The following is a 16,842-nucleotide window of genomic DNA, read 5'->3' as shown; positions in this document are numbered from 1 at the left end:
TTCACGCTTTTTGATGTCCTGCTGAGTACTAAGCAAAAAAAAAGTAAAGGGGATCCGAGGGGCTCGATTGTTTTATTAGTTTATTAGAAGCATATGAAAGAAACGGCTAATGAAGCCAAAGAAAACACGATAGAAATGAACTGTTATGTTTAATTGAAATGTAGAAGTAACAAGGAAAAAAGTGGCTTGCTGTTGGCTGTAGCTAAATGCACAACTGCAACATAACGAGTGTGGTAACATGTGTAATCGCATTCTCATCCCATACTATTGAGCCAAAGGAGGATACAGTCAAACCTTGATATAATGAACACAGATTATAATGAATTATTGAATACAGCGAAGTAAATATAAATATTTTCTCACTGACATCAGTGTGCAACAAATATATGCTCAAAATAAATAGTTAAACTTGAACATAACGAACAGCAATACAGCGAAATTCTCGCTATAACAAAGTATTTAACACTTAACTTTTAATAACCTCTTGTCCATAGAACATTATGCATTTAGAACCTCAAATTAATGACGTGTGTTAATAGACTATTCCCATATAACGAAAGTTCACTGCCACTGCGAAGGAATACCTTGACACTAAATGGAAACTTCTGGGGACATGCATGGTCAAATGGTTGAATTACAAGCAGCTGCTCGCAAACGTACCTCTCAAAGCATGAGTGACCACTGTAGCGCAGCTGCGTCTTGTTCCGATAAAGCCCAAGAGCAATAAAATCCTATTACACCTTGTGCGCTGTACGCTTTGAGTGCAGCTGAAAGCTTGCAAGGGTGAGCCGGGAAAGTTGGTGATTTTATGAGTGCTGTACTCGCGCACGCAAGGGGAAAGGGGAAGCGGAGTGAGCTCACAGTAACACGATCAAGCGTGAGAGGGAGAGAGGGCGAGGGGGGGCAGGTTGACACGCGTCTCTTTTTCTCGTGTGGCCGCGGCTGTGCACGACTGTCACCACGGCTGAGCACGAATGCAGCCTGCGTGCCCAGTTTTAGAGGAAATCTGTTGCGTGTGCGAAGGACGGGCGGGCAGAAATTATGTGGCATCGTGTGCGCTGTCTTTCCCTGCGTTTACTACTGCAGGTTTCGTAGTCTGAAGTTTTGGAGACGCATTAAAATGAGAGAGGAAGACAAATATTCACTGCCCGCCACCAGCGCTTTTCATGATAGCGTCGTCCCGCTGCAGGTGACACAATCAGCCATGGGAGCAGAGCGAATGTGAAAGCATGGCTGGGTTTGCTTTGTACTGCCAATGTGAACATTTCGCCGACTCGGCATGAAAATGTATCTTTTGTTGCAGACTCTTAAATTCAGCACAGTGAATTTTTTTTGCTCATTGAGATTAGGTTTCTTCATTTGCCTGATTATGCAAAAAAATTTGAGGCCCCTTCCCTGAAAGAAAGATTCATCAGTGACTGTACTTATTTGTATAAAAGGTCAAATTTCCATACAATGAAATTTTAATGGAATGAAGCAAATTGACGATTTTACCGACTTCGTTACACCAAGGTTTAACTGTATCCGATATTAAAGACAATTTCGTTTGACTACAATAAAAAATTCTGGATACCAAATGGTTATGTCAAATACAACTTGAACGATAAAGACTGATCGATTCACATACAAATATTTGAATATTCATGCACCCTTAGCAGCCAGCTATCTAAAACGGGAGTCCTCAACAAGGTTCTCAGAAGCCCAAGAGGTTCAGTAAACAAGTTTCAGGATTCTCCAGGTGGCCAAACTGATGCCTGCGGCCCAGCTTCCTTCCCAAGACTTCTGTATCCCTAAAACACTCCTAACCATTGGGCCAGGCAAGAAGTTGCCTGGGACATTTACATTTGCGTGCACAGGGTCCTCAGTTCAGTTTTTGTACAAAACGTGCCCGAAAAGACTTGCGTCAATAAATATGGCAACACCTGTCAGACAGACAGTACTTGTCATACACCATACACGATATGATTTTTATACAGCTTACAATGTTTATAAGCAATGTTTATAAGCACTGAATGATAAAGTAAGTTATCACATGCACTCCAACAAATTGCCAAGACTGAATTTAAAAGCCTAAGGGCCTAAAACAAAGGTTTTGCCATTGTTACTTGAGTAAATGGAAATTATTCTGCATTCAAAGCAAAGTCCTCATTTAATTACTCGTATATTGCTACCCAGAATCGGTAATAAAAACAATGAACATATAAGCACAGCTTATTTTAAGTTCCTTTACCTTAAATATTGTTGCAGGTCTGTTTTTTATCCGCAGTATAGCTAAATATGCAAAACAGACTGCAAAAACTATTTCTGTAGCTTGCTGCCGTGTCCCGAGGACACCAGATGAAGTGGCCGAAGGCGAGAAGCTGTGAGAAGGAATTACACGGCACCAGAGGACCAAGCATAAAAAGAAGAGGTGGAAAAGCAGAATTTTTCGACGAGACTAACGAAACTGACACTATATAGCTCGTACGTATAGGCTTTGATGACATCGGGGCTCATGGCAATGATGATAGCTGTACACTTCCCATAAAAATAGACGACGTGGGTTTGAAAGTGAAAAATGTCGGCCAAGGCAGACGAGTGGTCAGGAGACGTGTTGCCATCTGCCCTCCCACTCTCTACTCTGGCCATGGCTGCGCACGACTGTCTGCATGGGCGAGCTGGCTGGTGCCTTGATGTGCATAGTTCCCGCACGTCTAGCGTTGGAGGTCACGTAATCTCACATTTCTGAGACACAGTGAAACGAGAGGCAGCACGAAGGGTTCACTCCCTGCTGCTGGCGCTCATCACTCTAACGTTGTGACAGCAAGTGTTTGTGGCCATCAAGTGAGATCTGCCCATGTTTGCCTGTGTGCTTCACACCACAGTTGTATGTTTACTTCAATTTATACGACCAATAAAAGTATGAACCTTACTGCGTGTAGTTGCTATTGCCACCAATGCTTCGCCTTTCGGGCAAAACTGCGACTTTATTTTACTCAAAGAAGACAAATATCCGCATATTGTTACACTTTTGTTTTTAGTTTGTGAGCGCCCTCTATGACGGCTTTGAGCCCTAACTGCCGTTATCCATGGTGTCCAAGGTTTGTGGTGCCGAACGACGGAACACACCGCACGCGTCACCGCTCATAATTATGCCATTACGACCCCACCTTCTTGAGTTTTGTTTATAATTGCTTATGGACAAGATACTATCTGCCAGGAATATTCTCAGAATTTGTGAGATTACATTTACTGCAGAAGTTTTAAAAGCTTGAAATTAACAAAATTCACAACTTAACAAGTTTTTCGCTGCAAGTGCAACTACATAATATCAAGGTTTGACTGCATAGACTAATTCTGCTCTGTGCACAAAGATTATTCAGGCTTTGATTCCAAAAACTTTCTAATGAATGCCATTAGCACACAGTAGCAAGCATTTGGTTCTTTAGCTGCAATAAGGCTAAATATGCGAGATTTAAAGAAGAATGCAACACCCTTTTCTGGCACACACAAAGCTTATTAGGGCTCCGACTCCAAAAAATTCTCTTATGAGTGTCACTAGTAGTACACATAGAGCGAGGCAAGCAGTACAATACCTCGACTTCCTTGTTGACAAAGACGCATAACGTGCTCTGTGCGTGGCTGAACTTGTCGCCAAGGTTTGTGGTCTTCTTGAAGACCGCTGGGAACCTGGCAGATGCCGGATGCACGGGCCCAGGCCGAGACCTGTTGGTCTGCTCGGCAAAGAAGCGGTCACTGGACGCAAAGGCTAGGTCTCCCGATGGGTTCAGTACATGGGCCACCGAGAGCGAGTCGGCATGCGTTGCTGGCTTGATGGCGTCACCCATGACATGCTGGAACAACGTGCTGTCCTTACTTGTTGACAACAACACACCAGGGCTATTTCGCCATGCAAAACCTGCAGACAGAGAGAAGGGGGCACAAAGCCACAGTGTTATAACTGGCTTACAAGGGTTAGCCCTGGCTAACCTCGACCATGGCTTAACGTCAGAGGTATGGCTCAGTGGTTAGACTGTTCAGCTGCTGAGCACAAGTTTCTAAAAAAAACAGCAACCATCTACAGCAGTTCTAAGCAACTGCAGTTGAACATCGTTATAAAGATGCGACCACTCATATGAAAATACTTTTGGTATAGTGTCTTATATATGTCATAATCATATGTTAGAAGCCATTCAGAACAAAGCCAGTCGGTTCATTATGCATAATGACAGATACCCATCCAGCATAACACAAATTAAACAAGACCTTTCACTAGAGTCATTAATTACTCGTTGTGACATTGCTCTCTTATTACTATTTCACAAATTCATTCACACCAGTATGACATCCTCTGTACACCTTGATCTCACTCATCGAATTTCACATAGACTGCATAACAATTTTGGCTTAGCGCGCATGTATGGTAATACTGACGCATTTAACTTATTGGCTCTTCCATGAGCTATCCATTTGTGGAATGGCCTTCCGGATAACCTTGCATCAGAGCGATATCACACGTTTTGCAATAATCTTAAGAAATATCTGTACTCCAAGATCTGATGTTTTGAATTTTACACTTTCACCATTTCCCTTGCCTATAGTACTATCGCCAATATGTCCGTCTTTGGTTTTTTTTTTCTTTTTTCTTCTTTCTTATGATGTGAAAGTTGTCAGTTGTCCTTATTTTCCATATCAGTGTTTCTGTTGAGTTACGATTGGTTTTTTGTTCGTTGTTGCGTTTTCATTTTGTTTTTGTTTGTTTTTTCAATTTTTAATGCATTTGTTACTCCCTTGCTTTTATAGCATATCTTGTTAAATACTTGGGTTCATCCGCATCTTTCTGCCCTAGTTGAAATTTTATTTTGTTAAGGTGTTATTGTATTTTAACCTTAATGTATGTATTTATTGTACTGCCCCCCTTACACAATGCCTCACGAGGGCTCTGCAAAGTACTCATAAATAAAAATAAAAATATGAACGATATTCACTAATATTGGCAACGAACATTTTAGATTTACAACTCTACCTTTATGGTGTGGCTTCACCACAGTGCGGCACATGCTGCTATAAAGCCACCATATGACAAAAAATTGCCCTGCGGCGAATTCACACCTCAAGGAGAAATTCATATACAATCCACATTGATTATTCTGATTAGGCAGAGGGGCTTCTGATTATGTGGTATTTTGGGCAATCCCCACTGAGTCTGCATAATCCGCTGACTACTCCGGTTGCCTTATAATCGTGGCCGCCTTTAATCAAAGGAATATGGTAATTTCTTGCATACTACTTAAGCAAGAATGTTTCATTAATTTGCTTTGTCATTTTTAACCCTTCGGGTGCCAGGCATTTCCATTCACTGTGTGTCGGAGTGTTTTTCTTAAGCACAACAAATTCAATATGTCTAGTAACATATTAGAAGGCTCTAAATTCAGATGCTACGTACTGGCAATATATTTGTGAACATTTTATTGAGTTCTTAATCTAAAAATTCAAACAATAATTGAGGCTTATGCCAATTAATGAGTTTAAATAAGATAACTAGTATTCCAGAGGAAATGTTGGATCTTCATCGCTGTCATTGTCCCTCGAAGATGCAATCACAATCAACACCAAAGACCTCTGAATCATAGTTCGTAATAAGCTCTTGAAAGATGCACAGGCTTTTTGCACCAGTTTGCCATGTCAGAAAAGGGAGACTCAAGCAACACTTACAGATAGGCTTTGTCATGCCATCTGTCGTATAAAATCTAGAAGTGTACAAATATTCGAAAATTTTGAATATTATAGTTTTAATATTCATATTCGATTTGAAAACTAGTTTTTCAAGAATTTTTTTAATATGCAATTGGATACGATTATTCGAAACAAATCGGATACGTCGTTGGCTGTGTGGGAGCAAACATGGCTCTTGGTGTTTATTTCTATCTAATCTAAGAAAGCGCGTCTGATTTTCTGTTGAATTTTGCAATAATTTCATGCTGATCGCGAAAGTTCCCCTGTAAAACACGCTTGGCCACTGGACGTCCCAGCTCTGCAGGAAAGCCAGCCTCACAGTTGTAAAGGGCACAGGTTTGCGAACAGTGAGGGTGCACTCTCTTGCAGGTTCCAGCCCCCATCCCGAGCTTATTGCTTGACAGCAAATGCGATGAGTGACTGGTACAGGGTCAAACGCCTCCGAGTTTACGGGAAATTGGTGCGGTATAATAAGGCACGGGTTGGCGAGAACAGATAACTAGCAGAAATTACTCAATTGTTTAGTACAACAGCTTACTAATTTAATTGTGTTACCAATGACTATGTAATTGCAATATTCCAGCATCATGTTAAAATAAACCCACTTGCTAATGAATGTATGTGCATATCATTATTCAATATTCGACTCGATATTTGAAGCTAAGTATTCATATTCGATTCGTACTCAAAAATTTTGATATTTGCACACCCCTAATAAAAACAAAAACCTGCTGTGCAGTGGCGTAGCCAGAAATTTCGTTCGGGGGGGGGGGGGGGGTGCTCACGTTGCAGCTCAGCCTCTTATGAGGAAACATTAGGTCGGATGCTCCTATCTAAATACATGTAGAAGGAGAATTCGTTTTTCTCGGCAACCACTGCACCAAATTTGACGAGGTTTGTTGCATTTAAAAGAAAACTTAAATTCTAGTGATTGTTTGTTTTGAATTTTCGATTTTTGGCGTCAATATTTTATTAAAAAGTGGCAAAAACCGAAAATTTTCAGAAAACAAAACAATTAAGTTTACAACTCTGTAAATCAGTAATAAAAATTGGTACCACAATTCTCTGAATCTACAGCGGACAAAATTGATATGTTACACACGAGTCTCAAAAAATTAAGTATTATGGAAATACAGCTTTTGCAGAACCCTTGTACATAACATAACCAATTCACGTAAGATACAAATTGACATATCGAATTTGTCCGCTTTGAATGGTGTAATGGATGCCGTTTACAGAAGCGCGATATCTGTTCTTGATGCAGAGCTATTAATTTGTAAATTTCGTGCTTCTATATTTTTCGTACTTTCGAATTTTGCACAATATTTTAAACAAAGTTCAGGCCTTAAATCGAAATTCTGCTTCCAACTGACACTAGAATTTAACTTACTCTCTCAAATGCAACAAATTTCATTAAAAGCCATTCAGGAATTATCTCAGAAAAGTGTTTCTGCATTTTACACGTATCTGAATAGGCCGTGTCCGAGTTGGGCCTGAGCTAAAGCTTCCTCTTAAACAATTTGCCTAGGGATCAAATACACGAATAATAACTGCATTGCCATTGCCAAAGATGCTGCAAACGAATTCTTGAATGCTACGCATTGCCAATACAAGTAAAATATGTATTTTTTCATAAAAGAATGTACTTGTATATGCCAAAAATTGTGCCCAACATAACTGATGTCAATGCTTCCATGTTTTTGTCTATTTAATAAGTAAAGAAAATATCACACGAACTTTAGAACTAGATCAGTTCGAAGCCAGCAAAGCAGTGCATGCCGCTTATATGAAAAATGTAAAGGCCATGAAATGAACAAGTTGGGGACAAATATTTTAATGAAACTTTGTCATTCAAGATCCTTGTTTACATTCTTGTACATATGCAACGGCCAGTGGAATATCTCAATGACGCTGTCATTTGTTCCAATGTATTACGCAGCAGCAGCTGTCACCGGTCGTGTATCGTGAGTAATTTCATCAAAATTGTAGTCGCAACAGAGAGCACGTATAAAAAGCAGGAGTTGTGCAGAATATATGAGGGCGAGTCAAATGAAAGTGAGCCAATGTGAATATATGACAAACGGGGTACTTTAATTAAAAGTAGCCTCCATGAGCATTTAGACATTTATCCCATTGACTAACGAGTTGCGTAATTCCCGTCTCATAAAGCTCATTGGGTTGCTGCTGACTGACTGACTTTCACGTCGTCGACCGCGACGAATCTGGTTCCCTTAAGCTGTCTTTTTTTTCGGTTGCCCCAAAATGTGAAAGTCGCAAGGCGACAGGTCTGAGTTGTATGGCGGATGTTGCAGCGTTTTCCGCTTGAACTTTGCCAATTTTGTATTAACCACATCAGCGACATGGGGACGGGCATTGTCGTGGAACAAGATGACCCCATTCGTCAATTTTCCACGTAGTTTGTTCTTGATTGCGACGCGCAGCCGATCCGGCGTTTCACAATATTGGAAACAATTGATAGACTCTCAAGATTTAGCAAATTCTATCAGTAATGGCCCCTGACGATCGAAAATAAAAGTCAACAACACCTTTCCGGTGGGAATGATGGCCTTTGCTTTCTTTGGGGGTGGTGAATTCGAATGTTTCCATTGTAAGCTTTGCCGTCGTGTTTCAGGCTCGTAGTAGTGGCACCATGGTTCGTACCCGATCCCAATTGCAGACAAGTCGTCAGCCTCATTGTGATACCGGATCAGATGAGTAAAGGCAGCGCCGATCTTCTCCGCATTCTGGCGGTGGTTCAAAATCTTGCACATCCATTGCGCACACAAGAGCCGATAACCGAGATGTTCATGAATTATGGAGTGAACAAAACCGTGACTGATGTTCACACGCCCTGCCAGTTCATCGATGCTTATCCTCCGTTCTTGTCTCATAAGCTCATCAACCTTTGCTATATTAGGGGTGGTTGCACGATGGCTTTGGCTCAGTCTGGCATCGTCTTTGCAACTTTCATGTCCTTCTTTGAACCGTTTGTTCCAACGCTTCGCAGTGGCCAATGAAATGTAATGTTCAGTGTACACAGCAGTTATATGGCAACTAATTTCTTTCTGGGAAACAGCTGTCAAAAACCTCACGGCACCACGCTGCTCAACTTCTGGAGCGTCCATTACAGCACGAAACCATGTTCAACCTAGTGTATGAGAGCATTAAAGAACGTTTATCCTCACACATGCGCGTCACTTTTGTAAATGAGAGATGGCTGTGTGCTACACGCTGGGCTGGCAGATAATGAACAGAACCATAATTGCGCGAGGTGGGTAGGCTCACTTTCATTTGACTCGCCCTCGTACATTAGAAATGCAAAGATCCAAGGAATATACAAATGCGAAGATACAGCTTGATAAAGGTAAAAAAAGTGCCACTGGAAACAAAGTTCACTGCACGTATACACAAAACCTCGCAACAAGATATTTAAACATACGTATAAGTAAGTATCCAATAAATCTACGTATCTAAGAAAAAGTCATGGTGTATAATGCGTCAAACAAGGCAAATAAACATGTTCCGCAATCACAGATTCACAGAATCCTAGATCCCACCCCCATTCCATCCACTCCCCCCGATGTATCGTGCGCGACGGAAAGCGGCGCGCTTGCTCCTCACTTTTCTCCCTTGTGCACACAAGACTGAGCCACCATCGTCGACTCCACCCATTCCCCCCCCCCCCACCCCCCGCACGCTTTCACTCGCACATACAGCATGCAGCGCGGAGTCACAATGTTATCACCCTTGGACTTTATGTGGAGCATGAGTGCGACGGCAGGAATGCGCCTAGAGTGTCCATATAATTGCTATTGCAATAATATAATAAAAGTATAAAAGGCCGGTAGTTTCTTTGGTAGGCGGTGCATGGACAGCACGAAAAAATTTCGGGGGAAGGGGGGAAGGGGGGGCTGGAGCCCCATAAGCCCCCCCCCCCCCCCTGCCCCCCTGGCTACGCCACTGCTGCTGTGGGAATGAAGTTTCACCAACCTCTGTGTAGATGGCACAACCAGCCTATGGATGTTTCATCTTCGCACATTGTTTCGGGAAATGCAGGGAGTGTGCGAAAAGTGTGACAAGACTTTACTCGGGCACGGCCAGGGGCATTCATCGGCACCCAGGGTACACTCGGGCACGACACTTAGAGGGTCAATTCCTGCTGTCTTTCTATCTTGTTAACACTGATCTCAATGTTATGCCTATCACAGAAAAGGGGAAAAAAAAAGGCAAGCAATTCCGAAGTGCACCAACAGCAATGAAAAGGTAGGCACGGCACCTGTGGCCACATCCTTGTGCTCGGTGAACGCGGCAAAAGGCACGTAGGGGCGCCGCGTGTCCCAGATGTTGATGGTGCAGTCCACGACCAGGGAGCTGTTGGCAATGTGGTACTTCTTCTGGGGGCGCCACTTGATGTGCGCCACTGAGGCGATTGTCTGGATGCACTGATGCAGCACAGGCTTGTAGCTCACGTCCCAGATCTGTAAGAGACGGAAGTCCCCCGATGGGACTGGTTTATCCCCAAGCCTCTCCACTTTGCTGCTACTTGCTCCAAGGGTTAGTTGCAGTCTTCAGTGAACTGCATGCCAGCTGTGGTCATGAGCACTTCAGTGCATAACTAAAACCTTCCGTGTGGGTGCAGTAGAGCTAAAAAGAAGCCTTTATCTCAAGATCAACTCCAATTTCCTGATTGAATTACATTTAACACGCAGATATGCTCTCATAACACAACTGCTGAACTGAATTTAATGAAATTTCTTGCATTATGAGGGAAAGCTAAGTTATGCCAACTGTAGGGAAAAAAGGTTAATTAATGGCCTCATAGTTTTCACAAAAATTCAAGAAAATTAGCAAGGTAAAAATATTTGCGCATAAAGTTTACAAATCTATAACTCTGTGCAAAAACATAGTATTGCAGTTCTGTAGCATCCACAGGCTCATCCTGTGGATTTCTTCAGAACTGACTCGCCATACTTAGCATCCACTCGCTTCGAGTTGTCTATAGATTCTGTTCATCTTGCAATCTTCTCGTCTCTGCTTAGCTCAGGTAGTAAAGTGACTGCCCTGGAAAGGCCTTGGTCCCCAGGGCAGTCAACACAATTCCTTCCCACTTGGTGCTCACCTTGATTGCCTTGTCCCTGCCACCAGTGGCAAGAAAGCGTTTCTCTTCCGGGTGCCAATCGCACGTGAACACAGGCCCGCTGTGCGCTGTGAACTGACGTTCGCATTTGTCCGAGCGCCTCAGATCCCAGAGCTGGACGTTGCCATTTTCCTGGACCGCCGCGAAGGTGAAGTGATGGTGCGGGCAGAACTGCACGTCCCTCACGCTCTCCGATGAACTGCACAGCCCCAGAAAAGAACAAATGCACGAGGATGTATGTCTCCAGAGTACTCCGTCTCTTTATCTCTCTCACACACATACTTCTCATGTAGTTACAGGCTAGAGGTGCAAAAGGAACATAGCGGCAGACACACATACACAAAGCGCTGCGTGCTGTCGTTTTTGTGACTTCTGCATCAAGATGCAAAACCAACATGGCCCGATTTTCACTCTAACCTTTCAGGTATGGTCATGGCGTAAGCCGCACATATAAGAGGCTAACCTTTGGCAAACACAGTCTGAGAGGGTGAAGAGATAATGTCAAAAGCAATAGAGGCAGCACGAAGGAAGCTGCAACACTTTTAGAATACGGGGAGAAAATGTTCACAATCTGTAGACATTGCTGCCATCAAAATGCGAGACAAATATTATTCCATTACATGTAGCAGAGAGGGAGCCCAGAATCTCGCATAAAAGATAGCTTTTGTAGCTATCTGTAGCTGTAGCTTTTGAAGCCGCTTTCATTTTGCCGCCGTCAATGAAGTCATGGACACCAGCCATTGCGTGACCGTTCATGACCATGAGTTACTCCTAAACGAAAGCTTATGCATGCATGCATGCATGCCCCTTCAACCTTCTAGCATACAGGAAAGTGGCAATTGTTAAGGTGTCCAGCTTGTCCCCTCACTACTCCTTTGTCACTTTGTCAGATGCCAACCTTGAAGGGTTACCATAAGCGCACCGAGGGAAATGGGCAATCGGCACTGCCCTAGCCGACAGAAAGTGTGCAGCTGAGGAGGAATGGGCAAAGTAAACAATGCATGCTTGATACCTTCATTATTATTAGATTCCTTTTGAAAAATTATTACGGCAATTTATCAATTGAAGGGCATTAAGCTCACTACAAAGAGTTCATAGCTTTGAAGTGTTGAAGGACCCCTTTAAGAGCATTCGCTCTGAAACTCTAGTGGTAAGCACTAATGAGCTCATAAATTTTGTCTAACTGCTCTGTTTTCTCTAAATACTTTTGCATGGTATGCTAAAAAATTAAGTGACAAGTGCTTAAGAGGAAGCTTTAGCTCGGGCACAACTCCGACGCGGCCTATTCAAATACATGTAAAACGCAAAAACGTTTTTATGAGATAACTGCTGGACCGATTTTGATGAAATTTGTTGCATTTAAAAGATAAAGTTAAATTCTAGTGACTGTTGGAAGCGGAATTTCGATTTAGGGCTTGAATTTTCTTAAAACGATTTTCAAATATTTGACCGTTTGAAAAAAATAGAAGCACGAAGTTTACAAATTAATAGCTATGCATCAAGAACTGATATCGCGGTTCTGTAAACGGCATCCATTAGATCATTCAAAGCGGACAAATTCAGTGTGTCATCTTACATCTTACATGAATTTGTTACGTTGGTTACAGCGGTTTTACAAAAGTTGTATTTCCCTATGATTAAATTTTTTTATATTCATGTGTAAAATATCAATTTTGTCCGCTATGGATGTACTTTTAGATGCAATTCACAGAATTGTATTATCATTCTTAGTGGTTGAGTTACAAAGTTGTAAACTTGATAGTTTCGTTTTTTGAAAATTTTTGATTTTCGCCAATTTTTAATAAAAGACTAACGACCTAACTCAAAAATTCGAAACCAACAGTCACTAGATTTTAAGTTTTTCTTTTAAATGCAACAAACCTCGTCAAGTTTGGTGCAGTGGTTGCCGAGAAAAATGAATTCTCCTTTTACATGTGCTTAGATAGGAGCACTCGAGCGAAAGCTTCCTCTTAAATGTCCACGGATCAAGAACAATCGCATCCGTCAACTTGCCATTCCCCTTTATGAAGCCCAGACCACAAAAATGTTGCAGCCCGACTCGAGCAGAAACAACTCAAAGTAACGGGACGTACAGAAGGGATAGACAGTGCCAGTGTGTGTTCCTTCTGTACTTTTGCACTGTCTCTGGTCGAGTCATGAACCAGCCAGCGTAAATGTGCATGCTTCTGCAGTCTGATTCAATCCCTACCTTTAGTCAGTGACTCAAACAACAGGGCTTTTCAGCTCGTCTCGGTACATTCCCATTAGTTTTACATTAATTACTCACTTTGACGGGTAGCTCATACTTCTGTTAGTGGCACATGACAAAACTTGAAGTCAGATCTCTAGAACAGCAGGTTGTAGTAAACATTACAGCAAGCAATTACCACTGGCTTGCATGAAGATGACTGGACTAACACTACAGACAACTCGCAAGCAAGCAACCACTGTGAACACAGCTCTCCAGCAATCCACCAGAGTTATTAAAAAAAGAAGATGCGCTTCGACAACTTTGTGCTGGTGCCCGAATAATTACAGAGAGAGTGAAATTCCTGCACATCACAAATTATGACATCACATCTCTGATACATTATGCATCTTGTACATAGAAATTACAGAATATAGGCATCTTTCAATAATTCCAAGCGTCAGTTAACTCGAACAAATCTCTGTATCTTGATTGGCCTGCTGCATATTCTGCCCATATTGAAGCAACTCCATTCGAACACAGATTCTGGTTCCTTCTAACCTTTTGGCTTCCCATGGCCCATAAAAGTGGACAGAAACATTTGAGGCATCAATAGTAAAAATTGGGATGAAACTTTTTATTCAGGTAACTGTGCATGATGACAGCTCAAGTGTGTTGAACTGGACTGGCTGGTGCACAGTGAAGGGCTTCAAACAGCACAAAAGACTGGAGATTTATTGTACGTGCTGTGTCTGTCATCTGCACACCATCCCACCTTTTGTGCTGTTCCGACTGCGTTCTGCATGTCAACAGGTTTGTCGTAGCACTGACCTGGTCGTGTTCATAGCTTTGATATCCTGGATCTGCATTTGCATGGGGACTTTTTTCTCTATATTAAGAGAGCTAGTGGTGTCGTTTCTTCTAAATTTTTGTAATTAATGGTGATTCTGTCTTGCAATTTGTTTTACTCAACTTCAGATAGATCAATCTTGGGCCAATTCAAATAAATGCTGCCCCGACCAGTGTGAATTAATGCAAGGCAGCTGGTACTCACAGAATAAAAGGAATTAGAAACGCACCTGAGGAAAGTGCTTGCAGCCTCCCTCTTGCGAATATCAAAGCACTTCATCGTTCCGTCTTGGGAACCAGACAACAGAATATTTGATTCGGACGGATGGAAGCAGACTTTGTTGACAGTCCTCTTGTGGTCTTGGAATACCATGTCTGCAAAGTTGTATGCCAGAATACATTACCCGAGTCCTCATGCCAGACGATTACAATTGTTTGCAATCACATGGCACATTTACCTTGTTTAGATCGAGAACTTTTGTTCAAATTCCAAGTGACGACAGCTCCATTTGTAGCAGCAGTGGCGAGGATATGGTCTACAAATGAAGTAAAATGGCACGCATTGTTGCAATGAACTCCGCCAACGCTTGTTTCAATCACTCGCATGACACCTACCAGTAGAAGCTTTATTCGAAAGTATCGAAATTAACCAGCAAATACAATTATAGTGATCGGCGGTTACTTACCATCAACCATGTTCCACACGACATCGCTGCAACTGAAGTTCAGATTGAGATTCTTGCCTACGCGCAGGTTTATCCTCTCCTGAAATTCCTCGTTCTCCAAGCTGAACACTTTGAACACTGAAAGCACGCAAACGAGACGGCGTCAGCGACAAGAGTACAACACAACAGACCCGAAGCGATGTTTATAGCCGCATACCGTTTCGGCCTGCGACAGCAACCTGCGTGGCATCTCTGTTTATTGCCAAGGCGTTTGCGGGCCCTTCTAGCGTACAATACATGGTCCTCGTTGCTCCCATCGTCATTGCAAAAGCGATGGCTTTAATTCCTTCTTCAACAGAAAACTGCAGATCAGAAGGAAGATGACAGCAGGTATGACGGACGGCGTTCCCATAAACAACTACGACTGCTACACACTGAAAATAAAAGACAAAAACGGCTTACTTGCGCAAAGCGATCAGTAGGTACTACAGCGCCGCGGCAACCTTATCGGAAACAATGATATCTACATGCTTCCATATCGATGCAGAAGATACCTCGATGCTTACAGGTAATCTTAACCCAGCTGCGTGCTCTATTACGCATGGTGTGATTAAAATGAGAACAACAACGCGACTAAAACACATGAACTTGTGGTCTCAATCAACAGCTGCAACGCGGTGCACGGCTCCATCACGTCCAATGAAAACATACGCATGCGCACTGGCCGTTCCTTGCCCATTCAATCGCTTCAACTTTCTGAAAAAGAAAGCGCGCTCATTACCAAAGCACGAGTCCTAAACGCGAAGCACGTAATCCCTTGTCACGGACTTATTATACGTGTATAAACTACTTATTGTTAATGTTACATGCAGGCTAAAATTTATTAACTTCCACCAAGCGCTTCTCGTGACGCACCGATGGATATATCTTGTTGGTCGACACGCACAACGCGCTGCCAACCATGACGCAACCGTCGTCTGCTGTGTCTGCTGGCGGCCTGTTCGCGCTCAAAGGCAGGTCGTAATGTAGCGGGCGGTAATTTTTGGTTCATTTAACTCTCTGTGAAGCTCGACACGCCGGATTTATATAGGGTCAGTATTTGTTTCTTGTACAGGAGTCACCGTTCGTTCTAGACGTTTAGCCAGATATAGGCGCCGCGGATACGCGTCCGTTGCGGGAAAGACGCGCCGAAGGTCCTGGCATTGCTTTCGTTAATCAAGCTTGGTAGTGCGCTTTGTTGTTGTTTAAGTACGCCCTAATGAATGATATTCAGCTGCGCTGCCTGTCTCAGAAATTGGGCGAACAGAGGTGAGCGTTAAAGAGCGCGAATGGGTGTTCATTTAAGTGCCGTATACGCCGACGTCGTATGCATGTGCACCTCGCTCTTTGGCTTTGAAATTTAGTTTCCAGATGAGGTATTCTTGCAAGTTTCTAGGCGTTATCGAGAAATTTAACAGTTCCGGGGGCCGCAGCGATTTTTCTTTTCAGAACGCGCACGTTAATGGCATCCTATAGATGTTTGCCGACCGCAAATAATTGATTTTTGAAAAATGCACGCACAATGTGAGAGGGAATATAATAGCTTGTGAGCCACGCTTCGTGCCAGTTTTAAAAATTAATAATTTAAAATTTTGCACCCGCTGATTGACCATAAAAGTGGCTACGAAAGGGCTGCCGGCTACGCGATCGTCATACATAAGCCAAAAATTGGAGGACGCTTTAATTTAGCTTATGCCTTCAAGAGTGGAACGCGATAGCGTTATCGCACTCCGTTCGCACTGTCCACTCATTTGCTCGGCATGCTCTTGAGTCACACAAAGACATAGTTTTCATATACTATTAAGTCCACGGCACAACTTACGAGGCGCCCCGCATCGGACTTTGCACCGCACCGCGTGATTGGGGCACCATGCAATCACGCGGTGGGCGCCGGGCAACGCAGCGTTCGGCGCGGCAACGAAACGTGCGCGCCTGAGCAAGCGGAACGAACCAAAGAACCCGGTGTCTCGGAGGGAGAAACGATCTACGCGAGCCAAACGCCGTGATCAGCACGGACAGCCGGGCCGCGACGCGCCATGAAGGCGGACGCGATCATGGGGCTGACGCCTCGATGGGATCGTCCTTTATCTCGCTTGGGAGCACCACGCAGACGCATGACTCCTCGCCAGCAGCACGGCACACATCGCAGGGGACCCTTTCCCACCAGACGCGCTACGGCGCAGCGATCACGTCAGAGGCGTTCCGCATTGGACGCTGCACACAGGAATCGCGCTGTGAGCTGAAAGAGG

The 16,842-nt window shown here is 43.3% G+C and overlaps 1 protein-coding gene across 2 annotated transcripts in view; it reads right to left on the bottom strand.

Moving 5' to 3' along the window:
* The window catches only part of Wdr24 (WD repeat domain 24), a 50,904-nt gene extending 35,350 nt beyond the window's left edge, over positions 1 to 15,554 (bottom strand). Inside the window, exons 1-8 of one of the 2 annotated variants that reach the window (XM_075682141.1) lie at positions 15,017 to 15,554; positions 14,772 to 14,916; positions 14,576 to 14,692; positions 14,348 to 14,425; positions 14,120 to 14,264; positions 10,835 to 11,051; positions 9,992 to 10,193; positions 3,576 to 3,898 (exon numbers count right to left, since the gene is read on the bottom strand). In XM_075682141.1, the coding sequence (XP_075538256.1) occupies positions 3,576 to 3,898; positions 9,992 to 10,193; positions 10,835 to 11,051; positions 14,120 to 14,264; positions 14,348 to 14,425; positions 14,576 to 14,692; positions 14,772 to 14,877 (1,188 nt within the window). In that variant the 5' untranslated portion in view covers positions 14,878 to 14,916; positions 15,017 to 15,554. The remainder of the gene's footprint in view (positions 1 to 3,575; positions 3,899 to 9,991; positions 10,194 to 10,834; positions 11,052 to 14,119; positions 14,265 to 14,347; positions 14,426 to 14,575; positions 14,693 to 14,771; positions 14,917 to 15,016) is intronic. The other variant, XM_075682140.1, reaches the window with a different exon arrangement.
* Between the last annotated feature and the right edge of the window lie 1,288 nt (positions 15,555 to 16,842).

The sequence above is a fragment of the Dermacentor variabilis genome, chromosome 2 (genome assembly GCF_050947875.1).
Source record: "Dermacentor variabilis isolate Ectoservices chromosome 2, ASM5094787v1, whole genome shotgun sequence".
NCBI lineage: Eukaryota > Metazoa > Arthropoda > Arachnida > Ixodida > Ixodidae > Dermacentor > Dermacentor variabilis.
This window is presented reverse-complemented; position numbering and strand designations above follow the sequence as displayed.